The 19,486-nt window shown below is 46.6% G+C and overlaps 1 protein-coding gene across 1 annotated transcript; it reads left to right on the plus strand.

The window, feature by feature from the left end:
• Window positions 1-1,332: 1,332 nt before the first annotated feature.
• LOC115327661 lies at window positions 1,333-19,236 on the plus strand. The gene is made up of 12 exons (XM_040213121.2): window positions 1,333-2,274; window positions 3,478-3,654; window positions 6,415-6,568; window positions 6,696-6,788; window positions 7,931-8,306; window positions 8,975-9,353; window positions 9,437-9,598; window positions 9,681-9,867; window positions 10,882-11,124; window positions 12,587-12,758; window positions 13,526-13,674; window positions 13,738-19,236. The coding sequence occupies exons 1-12, from the start codon at window positions 1,846-1,848 to the stop codon at window positions 13,914-13,916; spliced, it is 2,700 nt and encodes an 899-aa protein (XP_040069055.1). The 5' UTR covers window positions 1,333-1,845; the 3' UTR covers window positions 13,917-19,236.
• The last annotated feature ends 250 nt before the right edge of the window (window positions 19,237-19,486 follow it).

Below are 19,486 nucleotides of genomic sequence, written 5' to 3' on the forward strand. Positions count from 1 at the left end.
TTGACTGTTGTCCGAGCATACGAAGGCACAAAGACGCAGCGCTTTTGTGGGCCAGGGAAGCTTTGATCACGCCGCTAGACCGGTGAAACATGCTTTCGACAAGTTGTGCCTTTTTCCTGTGGCACTCGGCTGCCGTAAAAATTTCCACGTTTTCTCGACGGCAAGTTTCACGGCTTACACAGGGTTTTAAAAAAACTTATTTGGCAAATCACGACAAACAAGTAGAAAACATGTCTTCAGCTCGCTGCGGCCAGCCTCCGCCACGTTCCAAAAACAATTTTTCGACGTGCAAGATGGTTGTTCGGTGACCGCACTCGCGCTGCAGGGAGCAAGTGGGGATGCGTGATCCGGCAATTGTCATAGAGGCCAGTGGTTCGTTCGTTTCGCGGTAGGCCTACCGGGCGAACGACGACCGTGCTTGCATAACGTACCGCAGGATGGCGCCACCGACATCCTTAGATGCTGGCTGGAAGCAGACGATGCGGTGCCACCTGCTTTTTTCGCTGATTTATTAAATACTTTCAATGGATATGATGTGTTTCCGCTCGATAATAAATAGGACTGAGGTACACGAACCACTTCTGTCCCACTGTGAGCTGAGCAAGCACTCTGCCAAAGACGGAAAAAATTTTGTCCTTTCATGAAATTAAGGAGCCCCAAGCTACTCGCTTATATTTCCCTACGTAAAAGCAACTATTAAAATATGTGCTCGGGCAAAAAGTAGCCACTTTCCGAAAAAAGTGTTAAACTTTTACTTTCCCTTTATAGTTGCTTCCCTTTGGCTGGAACTATTATTGATGCCTTGCATGGGAGGAAGTGAGGTGTCAATCATTGTTTCAGTGGCCCCGATTACTTGAGGAACACTCGTATGACTCTTCCTCGCTATATTTGCATTTTACAGGGATGCTGAACCGAAATCTGGATTCCACAAAACACGGCGGCAAAAGCGTGCTACGGGATGCTACAAACACCAAAACATCACCCATATAGCAATATCTCGAACATATTTTCTAAAAAAAGGAGGCGCATTTGACAGATATGTTGACGTCTTGTTTCTCCGAGAAGAGTCGAGAAGGAGAGGGAACGGTCTCGCGTCTTCCCCGCCTCGCCGCCTCGATGGGGCGAAGCGAAGAGAGGAGAAAACCAGATACGGTTGACGCCACGTCCCTCGTCGGCCTCGTTCAATCTCGACCTCTTTTTTTCAAAAATTCCATTCTTTTTCCAAAAGTCCATTCGAGAGATCGCCTTACGAGTAGTGTTGTAGGGATTGTAGCGTCCCACCTACAGCTCCTGCATTGTTTTCTGAAATCCAAATTTCGGTTCACCATCCCATTAAAGGGCAACTCCGCTTCATTTTTGATATTGAGAAAACTATGTAGCCCTCTTCAGCATCATATAGGAAGACCACATGCCAAGTTTCGCGATGTAATTCCGTCTAAATATTTATTAATCTGGCCAGCAAACTTTCAAACGAGCCAAGTCGCCGAAATCTGCTAACTCTAGCGCGCGACGTGAAGAGCAATCAACAGCGCTGTCAATACCACGGATCTGGCGCAGCCAACAGTGAGCACCTACGTCAGAGGCATGCGTATGTCAGTTCTATGTTTTGGTTGTTTTTACTTCTCCGGGCGAAATTGAACGAAGACGTCGTGAGTGGAAGTGGCTCCTCCCGGCGTTGCGTGTTGGCTCTGTCCACATGATCACCGTAAAACGCATGCGCCAAGTTGGGAGCAGACGCACTCGTTTCCTCGTTTCGCCTCTGCTGCAGTAGGAGCAGTAGGAGGACGGCGTTTTGTGGTTTTGTTACGGTTCGAGCGCGGGCAGCATCCCCGAAGCCTAGCTGCGATGCCTCGCAGAAGGGCCATAGGCTCACGATGTTGTGTTGCTGCCTGCTTGAACTATCAGTCGACCAGCCCGGGAGTTGTTTTTCACAAGTTCCCTCGCGACAGTGCGCGTCTCATTGTTTGGACAGACATCGTGCGCCGTTGGAACTCCGAGAAGCCGTGGTCGCCAAATAGCAGGACATTGATCTGTTCTGACCACTTTTTGCCCGAATGCTACCAGCGAGATCTGCGCTTGTTCTGCGACGCTGGGTTTTCAACCAAGTACGCGCGTCTGGATCAAAACGCCGTGCCGTCGATCCTCGATCCTGGATCCTCGCCTTCCGTAACAGCCGACGGACTGACGCCGGACGCCGTGTCGTCGTACCTCGTTCCTCGATCCTCGCCTCCCCAAACAGCAGACGAATCATGCGTGAAGCGTCGTCGGACCGGGGTACGTATATTCCTCGCTCACGTCGCGCTGGCCGATGCTTTTGTCTCTGTTCGTGCGGGCGAGCACGTGCGATCGCAAGCCTGTTGAGGCGACATTCACGAGCACGTCGCACGTGAACGCACGCGAACGTTTTGTGCTATATATCAGTAGAAGTGAGTGCGCGTGTCCGCGCGCGGGCTGGCGTGCTCTTGCAAACGCTCAAACGGCTGTACGAACTTTACCCAGGACTGAACCGAACCTGAAATTGGGAACCGTAACTCTGAACACCGCCGTTATGTACTATAATATTAATATATTTCAATAATCTATGCTGTTACCAGTAGAAAGTACATTTAAGAGCAAACAAGTTGTTTTCAAAACCAGTAATCTGAACAATATATCCGATCATTATTGCAAGTTAGACTAGAAAACTGTTCGTTTGTTTGGCGACCAAGATATTCTAATATAGGCATCCAATTGGTATTTATGTTGACACTTGTTGCACATCGTCATTTTAGCACATGGCAATTCTTTCCACCTCCACTCTCTCCTCTTCCTCCCCACTAACATTCTGGCTGACTCCCAGACGGCCTGCCGGCACTTCCTTCTCACCACCTTGCATCTATCCACTGTGTCCCTACTCGACTCCTTCCTATACTCCACCTCCCACACTTTCCCGTTAGTCTGGGTGCCTGGGCTGTGTGTTTGGGCACGCAGCCGTCCCTGAACACACAGCTGTCCCTGGTAATGAGTGTGCTTGTGTACTCGCCCGAGAACTCTCACACCGGGAATATGGGGAAGATATGGGGTTGCCACCATCCGACCAACTGAACAACATTATTCTCCTCAGCCTTCTCTTACTCGCCGACAGGGCGTTCTATGACATCAACTCTTTTCCCACACTTCTCCACATGGTCTGGTAATGCCAGGACATTCCCTCTGTCTCGCCTCTTCCCAACCCCTCCCCCACCTCCTGGGAGGAGCGGCAGACCGATGACGCGGCCACTGGCCAGCAATAGCAGGTGGACCGTGCCAAATTGGTGGCCGCCATTTTTGAGGCCCCGGACTTTGGGCTTCACCTGGGGGTGCTGGAACCCATCCCTACGATAATGTTTATTCATTCATTATTTTATAACTTTCGCGCGGCCCTTACACTTAAACTAGGCTATAGGGTGTGTTATGAACAAATCAAAGACAATAAATATTGACCGATTGGTTTCACAGAGCGGTGACCACTGTAGCAGCAGCAGCAGCACAGTGTCGAAGAGCAGTAGCTTGCCAGTGGTCACTACATGGGATGACGACTCCAAAGCACCAACATATGAGTCATCGCTGGATGCACCAGTGGCTCGAGAAGAACCTGTTGGTCAGAACCAAGCCAGAACAGCGTGCCTTAGCCAAGTACGTATTTTTGTTTTCATTGGTACAAATTAGCCATATCTTATGCATGAGCATGGAGATAACATTGTTATGAGTAACGAAACATGTTTACTAATACTGAACGTGCAGGTCCTTGGCCCGCAACCAAAAAGTGAATCATCAACAGCGTCTTGCATTGTTTGATATAAGGTGGTGTCAAAAAACAAAATTTCACTTCCTTCGATTGCACTTCGGAGTGCAGGGGGCGGGGGTGGGGGGGGGCCGCGGGCTGCATCCACCATTTGCCCTATTCGTTACGTGGAGGCGCTTGTTTATGAGCGAAGTTTTGCGGTGTTGGTGAATCCCACAAAACCTAATCAGCATCTCTACCGACGGCAGAGCTCAAGAAGCACCATCGAAGACGCTCTTAGGCCTCACATACCTTTGTTCACTACGCTTTTCTGTCCATCAAGGTGGCCCCGCAACACCGACTGGGGCCATTTTGGCCACTAGTGAGCCAATTCCTCAAGTAACAGATCCTCTAAGCTCCGAATAAATATCAATATGTATGAAAATTGAGTACCAGCCGACGCTCCTTTGCATTGCCGACTTCTTTGACTGGCGCAGCCAAACACAACGCAAAAAAAAAAAAAATTGCGCAAGTTGGAAAACATTGTTTCCGCCCGCAGGAAAGCAAAGGGCTAAGGCCCACAAACTAAGAATTCTACCGTGGGTTTGAGCAGAAGGTATATCATGTGAAACCAGCCTATATGTACACAAACGCAACTCTGTTATGTCTCGGCGTGGTGGTGGCGCGTCGGGCGCACTTCCGGTATGGGCTGTGGGCCGAAGACCCCATGCGAGACGTGTATTCCTGCATTGAAAGGAACCACACAAAGCCTGCCTTCTAGTCAAAATGCCGCAACTGAGGATGTACCAAAAAAGTCGAGAGGGGTTTGAAGGTCAGTTTTCACGTGCTCGGTTTGTCCCAGAACATGGATATGTGTCGTGAAAAGGGAAAACCAGACGCCGTCGGACCATGATTGCTTGAACGGGAAGCGCTTTGGGTTGAAATCACGGATACTTGTAGTCATCAGCTTTATTTGTTTTGTTCCAACATAACGCCGGAGAACCGTCAAGTTGTGCGGACCACCACTACGCGAAGTTTTGCGGTGTAACGAGCCTCGCTAATTTCGCTGATTCCGCTCAAGTAGTCGGAGATTGCCAGGGCAACAATTCGAACGCGAAAAAGGGCAGGGGAACTCACACCGACGCTTGAAACGTTTGAAAGAGCAGACGACAGTTCGAACGATCAGGCAGCCGTTTGAACTTGAAGACGCACTGAACATGGTCCGCACAACTTGACGGTTTTCTGGCGTTCATGTTGGAACAAAGCAAATAAATCTGATGACCACAAGCATCCGCAAATTCAACCCAAAGTGCCTACCGCCCAAGCAATCGTTGTCCGACGGCGTCTGCTTTTCCCTTTTCACAGCACATATCCAGATTCTCGGGCGAACCGAGCACGTGAAAACTGACCTTCAAACCTTTCTCAACACTTTTGGTACAGTCCCAGTCACGGCGTTTTGACGAGAAGGCATGTTTGTGTCTAGTTTCTTTCAAAATAATGCAGGAATGCACGTCTGGCATGGGGACTTCTGCCCACGGCCCCAGACCGGACGTTTGCCTGACGCGCCACCACCGCGCCGTGACGTCGCAGAGTTGAGTTCGTGTATACACAAACTCATTTCTGTTACGTCACGGCGCGGTTGTGGCGCGTCGGAAGCACTTCCAGTCCGGGGCTGTGGGCGGAAGTGCCCATCTGAGACGTGTATTCCTGCGTTGTTTTGAAAGCAACCAGACAAAAACCTGCCTTCTTGTCAAAATGCTGCGACTGGGGCTGTACCAAAAGGGTCGAGAAAGGTTTGAAGGTCAGTTGCTTGGGCGGGAAGCATTTTGGGTTGAATTCACGGATACTTCTGGCCATCAGATTTATTTGTTTTGTTCCAAAATGAATGCCGGAAAACCGTCAAGTTGTACGGACCACCTGCGAACTGCGTTCAGTGCGTCTTCAAGTTTAAACGGTCGCCTGATCGTTCGAACTGTCGTCTGCTCTTTCAAACGTTTCTGTTTGTCGTCTGCCCTTTTAGAGGACACCGGCCCGTAGACCAAACGTGGGCCCGGCACTTGCGATAAGAAGTAAGTGCAGGCCTCAAAAGACTTAAGTTTGAAGGTTGGTAAGCAGGCTCGATGTAAACAGTAGATACGAGGAGATGTTGATCATTGTTACCAGTGGCCATCACCGACTTGTTAGGCCTGATTCACTTGGTTAGATTCTGCTTGCGATTTTCAGTATTGACGTCGACCATCTCAGCTACGGTTCACGCTTTTGCAGTCCGAGCGACGTCGCTATTGAAAATTGCGAGTGAAATCTCATCATGTGAATCAGGCTCTAGCTATTCTGCGGCGTCCACGCGGAATGAATCGCCGCATGTCAGATTATTCACGCGAAGTTTTGCGGTGTAACAAGCCTCATTAATTTCGCTGACGCCGCTCAAGTAGTCGGACATCGTTAGGAGGACGTAGAATCAACAATTCCAACGCGAAAAAGAGCCCGGGAACTTACACCGACGACGACAACATCGCATTTCAATGGTTTGTTTATGGGCGACGGTGAGCTTCTTGCCCACACCCCCATCGCGCATACGCGGCGCCGGTGGCGTCCACTAGGGGCGCTCCGGTTTGTTTGTAAACATGAGTTGGTGTATACCGGTTGTAGTAACTATCGCACTGCTTTTACAGAGCGGGGACCAGGCTTCCGCTTCTGGGCCAGGGTGCAACAGCAGCACCGCCGCTTTATGCGACACCGTGCCAGCAACTACTGCAATTGATGGCCATTTTGAACCGCACTTGGAGCCGCCCATCTGCCACATCTGTATGTGTGTGGTAACGAGAGGTATGTAGTGACTTGGTTCACCTTATCGTGTAATGACAGAATAGCTTTATCAGTCTCTCTCTCTCTCTCTCTTTGTGCAATGTTATTCGAGTCTATATCTGAAATGTAATGTTTTTTGGTGTGCCAGGTACACCGACACTGTCTGTGGACAAAGCTGTGCAAGCCTTCGAGGAGCTTTGTCAGACCTCGACTGAAAATCCGGCACTGCCAACATCTTCCGGTGAGTAGCTGTGGTGGCTTAAGAATATAGTGCTATCTATGTAATACAATTGTGACGAGAGTTTTAATAGTATACATAACATAGATGCATTATGTCCGTGTTTCCCCGAGTTTATTTTTGTCAAATTTGGAAAGTGTTATTTGGACTTCATTATTCTATGAAAACAAATTTTAATAGTGTGAAATATTTACAATGAGCTCATCTATGCATTTCAAAACAAGCAAGTGTGCTTGTATTTACTACAAGCTTGCTGTAATAAATACAAGTGCACATGTTTGTATATGCATGAAAGTAAATGTCGCCTCGCTGTTGCAGGTGCCACAGAAATGTGCCGTGAAAGCGCAGGTTGAACAACATAGTAGTATAGCAACTTCAGCTTCACGCACCCCCATTCAAGTCACTTTACCCGCACCCACTGATGGAACTATGCTGTCCATGGTGACTATGGTCTGAACTTGAGACTGGAACAACCGCTAGCACCGTTAGACGTACAGCCTTATTTCTGCCGTGACCTAGAAATACATTGCCTTGTTCTCTGCAAAACCAGACACCCACCGTCTTTCTCAGGACCGACGACCCTTCGCACTGATCCAACCTGATCTTTATTGCACGCTTTTTTCTTTTCCCCGGTCGGTGTGACCTTCAAAATCCTATTTTTTTCGGATGAATTCGAATTGACAAAAGTTTTACAGGCAAATGGTTTTTGGATTTCATCGGCTTTATTTGAAAACACAGAACCACCGTTATATCATAACCATGGTGTTGAACCGCCGATTTTGTGTTTTGTTGTGGTTTGGTCTTGGTTCCAGCATGCCTGCTAGATATTAGTTTGGTTACTGCCGCTACCAAGCATGAACTGGTTCCAACCAGTTCATAACACTACCTTTGACTGTGGCCATTCATGCATTTCCCTCATCTTTCGTTGAGCCTGGGCTATTTGCAGTTGCATGGCAGAAAGGTGGGGACCTAATGTTTTTATTGCGTCAAAATAAACTTGGAAGGGTGAGAGTGACGGATATATATTTTTGCTCATCAATTGTAAAAACTGCACTGCATCACAAGTCATGTCATGCACACTGTTACTGTGCATGTTAAGCAGTTTTGACACCATAATGTTTGCTCTGGCATTCAATCTTTTCCAGGCATGGTTGGCCAAAGCCCTTTGGGGAGCGAGCCAGCTGTTCCCGGAAGTCCCCAACAAGCCCAAGAGAATTCTGCAGACGTTGAGCAAGAATTGCGCCAGTGGTGCTCTACGCCTACAGAGGACAAGACGCCAAGCCCCTTGTCGTTGGAGCGGGATGCCACTCCCGAACCCTCAGAACCTGGGGCATCGCCTTCGGACACCAGTTACACGGAGGCCGCCTTCCTGGACTCCGATGAAGATATCTGCCCTGAGCCAGATCTGTTGGACGAGAGTTACAGGCCGGATAACTCTTTCAACTCCGATGATGAACCGGATTCCGACACCAGCATCTGGTCCAACGACTCTGTGCACTCGGACGGTGCAACAGATGTCGAGTATGTGTCCACTGTAATTTTTAAGAAACCAGAACTCCATTTTATGAATAGGATTAAGCTAGGTCTACCAATCTGGAAAACTTGTAATTATCTGGGGCTTTTCTTCACCTGCAAAAGTTAGACAAATATAAGGGAAACAGTCAAAAAGTTGGCTATATCAGGAGAAATGACAAATGGAAGTGGCACGGCAGTAATAACGAAGCTTTACAGTCGCACATCGGCACAGCTGCACCCAATAATGTTCCCTGAAACATCATTAGATAGTGCAAGCCATTACCTAATTAAATGAATAATTAATTAATTTATTATACTACCAGTTCCTAAATGAAACTTTAGTATGGTGGTTACATGGGTGTTTCTTATCATACATACAGTTTATGGTGCAGTGGAGGAGCCTTAGAAGTACATCTTATAAAAAGCACGACGATCACACTTGGTTATTCGGACCAGGTTGAAATAACGGCCAGGAAATTTAATAGAGATAGTCTGGGAGAACCTGGCAAGGTCAATGAATATGAAAGGAGGAGCTTGTTAGATATCCCGGTTTTGTGCAAAGAACTGTGAGAGATGATGGCAGAATAGAAAAAAATTAGAAGCGTTAAAAAAGAACTGTTTTTGAAATTTCCACACTATAATCTTTTGGTTTATTATTTTTCTTTTTTTAACAGTGAAGGAGGGTGCAGCACGTCTTCAGCAGCAGTGGACCCGGTAAAGGAGAGGAAGTACCTGGTGACTGCATCACAGCTGCTGCTGCTGTTTTCGGTTTGCATCAAATGCCTGGCTCCGACACGGACGAAGCTGACACATCGAGGGACCCTTGTGCACGCCGTCATCACGTGTGCACGAGGGCACAAGACTGTGTGGGAGAACCAGCCCAGAATCAACAGCAAGGCACTCCTCAACATCCTGCTGCCTGCTGCCATCACCTACTCTGGAGCCAGCCCAACGCGCGTTCTTCGCCTCCTGGGATCTATAGGCGTGCAAGTCTTGAAGAAGACTCAGTTCTTCCGGGTGCAGAGCTCTTTGGTCTTTCCTGCTGCTACAAAGGTGAGCAGAAGTGACTACAAGATTGTCCGTTCATTAAACATGTTCACTGATTGAGCCTGACACTGAGTTTTCTTGTTTCAAAGACCTGGGAAGCTGAACAGGAGTCTCTCCTGACAGCCACGAAAGACAAGCTCCACCTTGCAGGCGATGGGCGTGCTGACTCGCCTGGTTACTCTGCCAAGTATGGGACGTATACACTGCTTGACACCCGCATCAACAAGATCATGCACTACGAGGTTCTTCAGGTAAGAAGTGGCTAAATATAAGATGACCTCAATGCATCACATGGATCAGGTATGCATTTTACGGCACCTTTTTCTACCCTAGTCGACAGAAGTCAAGTCGAGCAACCACATGGAGACGGAGGGCCTGAAACGTTCTCTGGACTTCCTCCTGAGCATGGGGCTGTCTGTGTATGTTCTTGTGACCGACCGGCACTTTGGGGTGAATGCCCTGATGAGAGACAGGTACCCCGACACGAAGCACCGGTTCGACGCATGGCATGTCGCAAAAGGTAATAGTATTGATAACTCCAATACCCCTGTACATGGGCCGTTTTAACAATCATTGAGTCAAGGATCATGGACATCTCACTGAGTTCAACTAAGTTGCCTGGTGCTACGCGGTACATGGGCCTAATGACCCGAGTTCTGATGCACGTCACGTGACCCACATGATAGAAAAAAAGGTATTGAGGATAATTGTGTGTAACATGTTTCACAAAACACACACAAAAAAAAGTTTAACTTGACATATACTGTAAACAACTTAAATTTCACGAATCGCGCATTTTGAGATCCCACCATGTCGCAAAAATGAAAACCCACAAATTATTCCAAAAATTCAGCTTTGACCTAAATCTTAAAATATTGAGCCTGCAAAAAATAAGTCGTTCAGAGTGATAGATTTTAGTTTATTTTGAGAACAAAGAAAACGAAAATTGGAATATTTCACAGAAATTTAAAGCAAGAGTGACAACGAAAGTCTTACTGCCACCGACATCACAATGGCCGCACTTCCTCGACGTTTCGCAATAGTTTTAGTGGTAGCTCTGACTTCGTATCATACCTCTTCTGATAATATTTGCTGCTATGATAATTTTTAGATACCTTCTTCTGCAATAGTAAATGCTTCGCTAGCACTGGCTATCAGTGGTGAATGCTGCCATCTTTAGCTCTGTTGGGGTGAACCCCCATCAGTTAACTGAGGTAGGCGAGCTCAGTTGAATTCAATGATCGTTAGCGGCTTGATGGTAGATGGCACTGCTGTGTAACACCGCCCGATCACGATTGAGTTAATGATCGCTGGCGCAATGAACTATAGTGCAACATGCTTTGTTGTCAAGATACATGTGGCATTATTCAAACGTCATATGGTATACTAAAGTTGACGATGTTGTCCATGCTGCACCAGTATCTAGATGCAATTTTACTATAGCTTCATATATTTAGTGTATCTAATATCAAAACTTGTTTTCCAAACTAGACTGGTGCTGAGCTAATAATCATGGAGGCTTTCTAATTTATAGGCATTGGGAGCAAGATGGCCTCTGCAGGCAAGACAAAGAAGAACAGCATCTTGAATGCATGGGTGAAGACTGTACGTGGACACGTCTACTGGTGTGCACAGACCAGCAGTGACAATGGCGCGCTGGTGCTCGCAAAATGGGTGTCCGTAATGCGACACGTGAGCAACGTCCATCAGCACCCCAGCCCCCTGTACCCTGCGTGCACCCATGGCCCAATCGAAGAGCGCTGGTGGCTTCAGGAAGGTAAAAAAAATTCATTCTTTAAACATTCATAACATTCTTTTCACTCCAGTTGTCGGCGAAGCTTTCATAACAAGGACAGACTTCCTTTGGCTGCTCTGGCCAGTCTACAATCAAATAGCACAAGGAGGAATCGGAGATGAATGCAAGTGTTTCCAGATGGGGGATCAGCATACCAGATTGTGTTTCGGATAACTCGTATGCTCCCCCCCCCCCCCTTTTCCGCTCTGCATTTCACACCTGCGGAATTCAAAAGGAGGGTCAGGATATCCCCCCCCCCCTTCTAGACCTGCCGATGGGAGGACTCCATCTCATATCCAGCTCATAGTACTGAGCGGACATTTCAATTACATCAAGAGGCTTAAACTGCATGTTTTTAGCCTTATATTTCAAGAAAAACACTCCACTTTTGAGGTCATGAAAAGACACAGAATGAGGAAGTGAAGACCGACTTGTAACATGCAAAAGACGCATAAAAAGGAAAATTGCAGATTATATGAAAATTATTTATGCAGAATTACTGAGCAGAGATCTAGCTTCTGCAGAGATGGATAAAAAATAAAATGGCAGTTGCATCACGTATACAACACAAAAAAGTGATTTGTGGACAGGCTGCAATGGGCACTGGCTTTGCTGTTTAACCTTTTGGGTGCCACCAGGAGTATACTCGGCTGCGCTCTGGCTTACCTGCTCAGTCATTATCGATATAAACTCAGCACTTACAAGGGTCAGGGTGTCTAGAGACCGGCAAAACCGGGAATTGTCAGGGGAAATTTAATTACCAGGAAAAATCGGGGGACTGTCAGGGATATTGCCAAAGAGCGAGCCGAGTCAGGGAAAATGTGCCGGAAACGCTATCGAGTGCCCTGAGCAAAGACTTGAAAACCTGTGGGCAGAAAAATAGGTAATAAATTCTGCTTGGAGCGGAGCCCGCGGGCCCTGCTCAATTGATGTAGAGTGTAATACCCGATGCAAAGGGAACCGCCGACAAATCCAGTAAAAGCCTTGGATTGGATTGAGGGCGCGACACTAGACTAGATCCAGTTAGAGCTACTAGATTTATTATTATTAACAAATGGGAAAGCTGCAGACCCCAATACAATCCAAGCCAAAAGTATACGAAAGTGTGCATCTGGCGGCTATGCCATGCTGCCATTCGTAATTATTAACATGTCTGGTTCAGCGTCATGTTTTTATTGTGTTTCTGGAAGTGGCTTCTTCACTGACTATGTCAGGGGGCAAGAAAGTGCTCATTTAATCCGGACAGGACGAACCCAAATATTTCGGAATATGCAAGTTGGGTTCAGCCCGTGCGAAAGTATTGTTACAGTTCTGAATGCTCAATGCCTTGTGTTGTAATGATCTGATATATTTAACCACCTCTACAATGGTCAGGGACCGTTGTAGAGTTGCAATAACCTGCTAGACACCCTGAGGGTTATTTCGGTACTTTCTCTTATCGCAGGGACCGAGCCATACGTGGCTCTCGAAAAGATCGTCATGTCCAAGCAACTGCTCAAGGACATTCCAAGGGTGTCTGGAGACGGTCAGACCTATCGCCTAGAGTCGTTCCACAGCATGCTGCTCCGGTTTACTCCGAAATCCAGTCATTTCAGTTTTGAGGGCATGGTGGCACGGTAAGCAGGCATCCTGATATATGCTAGTGATATTTGTTTATTTATGAGCCTTTTCTGAAATTTCTACTGTGCACCACTCACGCAGAAAATTCTGGGGATGCACTTATGTACACTAGCAGATGAGCGAGTGCACATACTGTTTTTAGGAGCGAGGCCCTACGTCAATTTGTACAATCTTTATCTCCCTCGTCTTTAACCAGCTTCTCATAGTTACCGTAAGTCGAAGGGAAGCCATTTTTCATACATACTTGTGTCCGCACAATGGTGGCAAATTGCAGCGCATCTTGAACTGTAAACAACTTAATTTTCGCGAAGGCCTAATTTTTGTGAATCGCCTACAATTTGCGAAAAATATGTCCCGCAAACAATTTTGGTAGAATGTAAGCACATAAGAATCTACATTGAGATCCCATTGTGTCGCAAAACTTAGAACCTGCGAATTATTACAAAGCTTGAGCTTCGACCAAAATCAAGAAATATTGAGACCGCGAAAAATAAGTCGTTTACAGTAAATGAGAAGTGTCGACTTAATTTTGATCACAATAATAGTGAGTCAATCAATGAGAATAGGATGGGTTGCTAGTGTGTGAAACGATGCAGGGCCATATTCCCGAGGATGGTCTGCTAGCATACGACAGGTTGCCTGCCAGTGTGGATACGGTTACTAGCATGTGTTGTGCAGTATGAAAATTTCTGAAAAGTTCTAATATGAAATATGCTTGGGGCATGTTTACAGTCTTTCCTCCCCTTATATGCGGCCCTCACAGGACTGCCGTCGCGGTGCTCCACTACAATGAGAACAGCAACCGTGCGCAGGCCACAACGAAGGACGAAAAAAAGCGAAGTTGTCTGAAGTTTCCCAAGTCACGGAAAGGCGAATGGGTCCTCAGCCCCATCATGGAGACTGCGTCGTACGGTAAATACAGACACTTTTATTCAGACATTGGCTGCAGCTTGACTATCACACTTTCTTACTCAGACTACGTCCAGAGGCTCCTCAATTCCTGCCTGGAGTTGGCCAAGGCTTCCCGGACCTACCAGCAGGCTGTGGCTGCGAACGGGCCGCGTCCTCGTCGACCACCTCTGTGCAGCGTTGCACAAAGGCCAGACAAGGAAGCAGCGGTGTTGGCCCACAGGACCCGGTTCGATCAAGCATAGTGGAAGCCCGTGTATGTGGTCGATGGGAATTCTTTTCTTATCCTGGCCACCACACAGCACGGGAGCCTGACGCGGCGAAACCTGCCCAGTCGTCCCCAAATCCACCAGACGAACTGGCTGTATGCCGTGTACCTGTACCGTCTGAGAAAGTAACAGAAGAATTGGTAAGAGTCTTAGAAAGACTTCATCTGATACACTTTTACTGTGAACTTGGGGACCCTTTTGCCGCATCTCTATAGGAAAAGGCTTTTCGAAACCTGGAAAGCCCATGATATCTAGACATTTCTAGAAATTTCATGCGTGAAAACCTTTGCCGCTGCTTCTGGTGTGCTTTTATAGAGAAGAAATTCACTACTGCCTGTATGGGTGTTTCCTCGTTCTTGAGTGATTGACTGGACAGACAATTTTAAAATTCAATTAAATCTTTTAACTCGTTCATTCGCCTGTGGACTGCAAATTGCAGACTGATGATGAGAAGTCCCTCGACCTGAGGAACTCTCAGGTTGTGCGGGACCTGACCTGTAAGCCATGGTCCAAGGCAGTAATGTTTGGATGTCCCTCTCACCTCAATGTTGTTATTAGGAAGTCGCAGACAATCTCTGCTGTCACTTGACTACAGAAAGCAACCCCAGGCTACTTACTGAACTAGTTTGTTGCAAAACGGTAATGGTGAGAGAAGTTTGTAGAATAGTTCCACAGTGTCTGTTCCAAGCTGTTTCCATGCGCTTATTGGAAAAAGGACTGGTTGTAGAGGTGATCCTTCTTTCGCTGCTTACTTGTCGGTTGTCTGACATGCGTGACAGTATTTGGACAAGTATTGGCTTCGCTATCCATTCTGGGCCACCACAGAAGCATTCACATAGTTGTATTTTGGTTCACACCATTCGTCTGAGTGAAGCAGAAGGAACCAGCAGTTTTGCGTATAGCAGTAAGCCATATACAGAGGAAAGTTCTTTTCGTATCTTGTAGTGGGAGACAGTGCTGATTCCCATAGGTATTTGAGACCCCAACCCATGTTGACACACTATCACCCGAGGTAAATCGGGGTCTTGTTCTTTCTCTTTCTGTACCTCTTCTTGGTCAATTCAGCAGAGACTGCACACAGGGCAAGTGAATTTTCTTTTTTCGACGTATGGCTTCGTGCAATCTGAGGAATTAAATGCAGGAAGACGAGAAAGCTCGACTGCCACAACATTCTCATTGCCCTTTTGGTGATCTTGAGGAGACGCATGGCCACCCGGCAATTGTTATCGGTTGTCGACCGTTTCCCTAAATACAGAGTAGTGTAACCAGAGCCTGGTGGTCCATCCTGAGCATGAAATGGTGACCGAAGAGGAAAACATGATGCTTCTCGCAGGCCCAGAGGCACGCCTATTCCTCTAACTCTGCAGAGCGGTTGCACTGGGCGCTGGAAAGCAATCGCGATGTGAACAGGATAGTGTGAATTCCATCTGGATGTTTTGCTGTAGCACTGTGCCTAATCCATAATCCAATGAATCTTTTCTGACGATTGTAGAATTCTAACTGGAGAATTAAAAAAAAACTGACAAGTAAATTTCTCTTCAACCTGTGACGATAGCAGGCAGTGTCACGTCGAAAACTAAATGGAACAGTTTCGAATCGTGTTTTGACTGATGCAAATGCCACCTCTTGTGCTTTTTGCCATTATAAGGGGACATCTTTCCGCAGATGCACATGCAAGGGCCTCACGATGGTTGCAAAGTTAGGTATGAATTTGAAACGGTATGTAAGCAGGTCAAGCAAAGACCGGTTATGATGTCATGTCTCTGAGTAGAAGCTTGCATGGTGGCTTGAACATTATCATGGCATGGCTTAATTCCCTGAGGTGTCAACTTATGTCCAAGAAATTGAAGTTGCTGCACTGAAAAATGCATTTGTTTTTGTTTGGTTTCCAACCTGCGTCCTGTAGGCGGGGTAAGCCTTGTCTTAGGCGGGCATCATGCTCTTCAGTTGTGCAACTGAAGTTGAGCACATCATCCTGGATAGATTGACAATGGTGCCTGTTGTGTCCCAAAGAATACAGTTCTTTATATTTTGAAAAGCCGGAGCAGTGGAAGCCAGCCCAAAACATACTGTGAACAGGAAGAGACTTTTTGAGTCACGAACGCAATGAGGTCCCCGCTCTCCTCTATCAGGTTCAGCTAGTGGTACGCTGACGAGAGGTCCCACTGGTTGAAGATGTGGGTGCCAGAAAGCTGGTGAAGGAGCTCGTTTGGACACAGAAGAGGACGTGAATTGAGAACAACAGAGGTGTTTGATTTGCGGAAGTGGTCTGTGATGCATTATTGCGCTCGATCACCCAGGAGTGCTCCAACTTTGCCGGCTCTACAGGAACTTTGTCATGCACTGCAAAAGTTATCCTTCATAGATTCTGTTGCACCAGACTGATGGACACTTCGTCTTCACCTTGTGAACATACCCAATGGCGTGGCCCATACCTGAGAACAGCTGGAGGAAACCTTTGACGGCCTCTGGAAGGTCGTTTGCCGAAATGATAGTCACCTGTCATCCGCAGGAGATGAAAAGTCCAGTTGAATTTCCAACCCTTGTAAAGCATTTATAGTCCCATTAGGGCTGTCTTGTTCGGACGACGTGGAACGTGCAATCGCCATTACTTTGCGCCAACTGTACTGGTGAGCTGGCTTTTTCCAAAATGTTTGGAATAGCAATGTTTTCTTACGGAGTAGCCAATGAATGCAGTACTTGTAGGTTGCAACTTACAAGAATGGAAGCATCTTCTGTAGACGCTTTCCAGAAGGATTGAAACCGAGGGTCTTGTGTCTACTAGGAGTTTGATAAAAAGGAACGCAAGTATCCTGCATGTGGTACAGTTTGCTAATATCCGAGTTGCTATATTTCAGTTTGTTCTATGCTTGGTACTTGTGATCCTGTCAAAACTGTTTGCTTGCAAACAAAGGCAAAATGTCCAATCTTTCATTTTCTGCATGCTTGATTCCTTGCAGGACGTTTAGGGTAGTCTGCCATGTGGCACATTGAACCAGATCTGCAGTAAATGCTGGACGACCTTTGATTGGGTGTTTTGCCCCTAACTATTGGTTTCTTTTGGGCTTGAATCTTTGCCACTTGAAAACTGAGTCCCGCATCTTTGGTAAAAACTTTGGCCTCCTTCATCGCCCGCTGAACTTTTTAGGTGATGGCAAGAGCTGATTCGAGTGGTAGCTCAAGCTCTAGTAGTGGGCGGTTTCATACTTCGGCATGAATTGTCTTATTGACAAGTTGATTGCAGATTATTTCATCTGTTATTGTCCCAAACCAGCAGTTTGTCGCAAGGCCCCGGAGAACGTGACACACTCTTGTACTGTTTTGGCCGGTCATCCACGTGTGCAACGAAAAGTAAATCTTTCCAATGTTTTACTGTCAAGAATTTTTGTAACTCTCTTGCCACTGCATCATAGGCTCTGGAAATGGGCGATGCAGGTCTGCGCGATTCGGAGGTAGCTCCTGCAGTACTTGCACTTAGATGAGTGGTAGCAGTGGACAAGGCAGAATCTTCCGGCAGTTTGCAGTAGATCCGCTGACTCTCAACTTCAAGTGAGCTAAATAGAATGGCAGTTCTGCCATTATCTATTGTCGACCCATTGGAAGGGATCGTGTACTGGCGTACCATTCCTCCATGAAATCGCAGGCTCGCCTGGGTATGGTAGGAAAGACGGGTGAATCAACCTTTATAATCGAGTTGAAGCTGTCGATTGTGACAATTGTTATGTATAGGGACTGTCTATGCAAGTTTAACAGAAGGCAAGCTGTTCCCATTCAGAGCTCAGTTCGTTCATTCTTATTCATTGTCTTCTTCGGCTCAACCTACACGTAGACACAACAATTTAGGTAATTCAATATTCCCCCCTCCCCCAAAACAAACACCTGGCTATGTGCCTTCTTCGATCCAAGGTACCATGAGCACAACTAACGTTTGCAATATTCGCGACTCCAGCTTAGTCTAGGGGGTGTGCTGGTCAGGCAAAATGGCGGACAAAAGGACGTCGTTTTCATCGTTCAGCACGCGGACCACCATAAATATCTTGCATTGCAGCATAACATCTGTGTTACATAAGAAAGCAAAACGATTTTTCGACAGTAGAAACCTTCTAATCAATGCATGGGAATGACATGGCAGAAGCATAAAAATAATCACTGGAAACAGTGTTTGTTTCTACGCTGCCTACAAGAACCAAGCTGTGATAGCAGAAGACAGAATCAAAATGACCTCCTCTCTGGAGCTTCTCGGCGGTGCCGCTACGCAGCGTCGATAGATTTTGTTGGAGTCGCCAATACACTAAGCGGGATTTACAGACTGTCTTACAGTGTAGTGCATTTATATTTGATATGCTATAAAAGTTCTGGTCTTACTTGTTCCGATCCCGAGCTGCTGGCTCCAAATATGTTGGGCGAAAAAATTTCAGCTGGTCGTACGCTATGTTCAGCAGTCGCACATCCAGACATACGAGCAGAAAAAGTTCATTTTCTGTGACACACCTTCCCAAGTTTTTTTGTGTGATTTTTGGCATGTCCCTGCAGCATTGCCCGACCTCCTGGGGGCAATTTCCACATGTGCATCTGAAAGAGGATACATTTCAGTTGAAAAATTATCTTCTATGCTTATGTGAAAAGGGAGCTTGAGGCAGATGTGAGAGTGGCGTGCCAACGTTTCACTAGGAGACCTGCCTTGTTCAGGAGACCTAACCCTGAAGAAGGTAGGTTTCCTAATGAAGTATCAGCACGCCGTTCTGAGGTCCACCTGAGAGGTTAGGTCTTCACATTCTTCCTGCCAGCCTGGACTCCCTTGGTGCTATGTTTGTACTTTCTATAGTTCTGGTCACCCCAGAAAATGCAAGTTGCACAAATAGTTCTTATCTGCATAATGTAGTTCGTACTGGACTTGGGACTCCTGGCTTTCCTGTTGCTGGCTATCACGTCGTTCCCTTGCTGGCAATGGGGGATCAAAGTTGTACGGATCAGGTACATATATAGCTCCTTGCTGCAGGCCTCCCAAGTCTGCTCCAAGCGGCAGGCTGTCGTCGTCGGACATAGATACTGAAAATAAAGCATTTGGATCAATGAAACATTTGATTATGTATGATCAGTTACATTTATTTTTCTCTGACGGTTGCATTAGCTCTGGCAAAGTGTTGTAAACAAGAATGTTTAGTAGGAGTTATTTTAATCGAGTAGTGTAAATTACACATGTGTATTACTTTGTTGTGCTGGTTTTGTGGGAATTGTGTGTATGTGATTGTTCTTACCAAGCTATGGTATCAATAAAAATGAAACAATAATTGCACCCTCTTTTTTGGTCCTTGACATTTGCATAGGTGGCTACATGTGATTACTTATGCTCATGCCACTAATTTGCTGTTACCCTCTAACAAAGAACAAAACAAAACAAAAAAAAACGTGCGTGCAAATATTAGCTACACTCTGAAAACAAACAAATGTGCACTGAAGCTTAATTATCGCAGCATTGATCATTTTCGCGGACACTTTTGCTATTGACAACAAACGTGTAGTCTGTCGTACAGCTCTATAAAGGT

The sequence above is a fragment of the Ixodes scapularis genome, unplaced genomic scaffold, assembly GCF_016920785.2.
Source record: "Ixodes scapularis isolate PalLabHiFi unplaced genomic scaffold, ASM1692078v2 PGA_scaffold8__174_contigs__length_109621045, whole genome shotgun sequence".
Classification (NCBI taxonomy): domain Eukaryota; kingdom Metazoa; phylum Arthropoda; class Arachnida; order Ixodida; family Ixodidae; genus Ixodes; species Ixodes scapularis.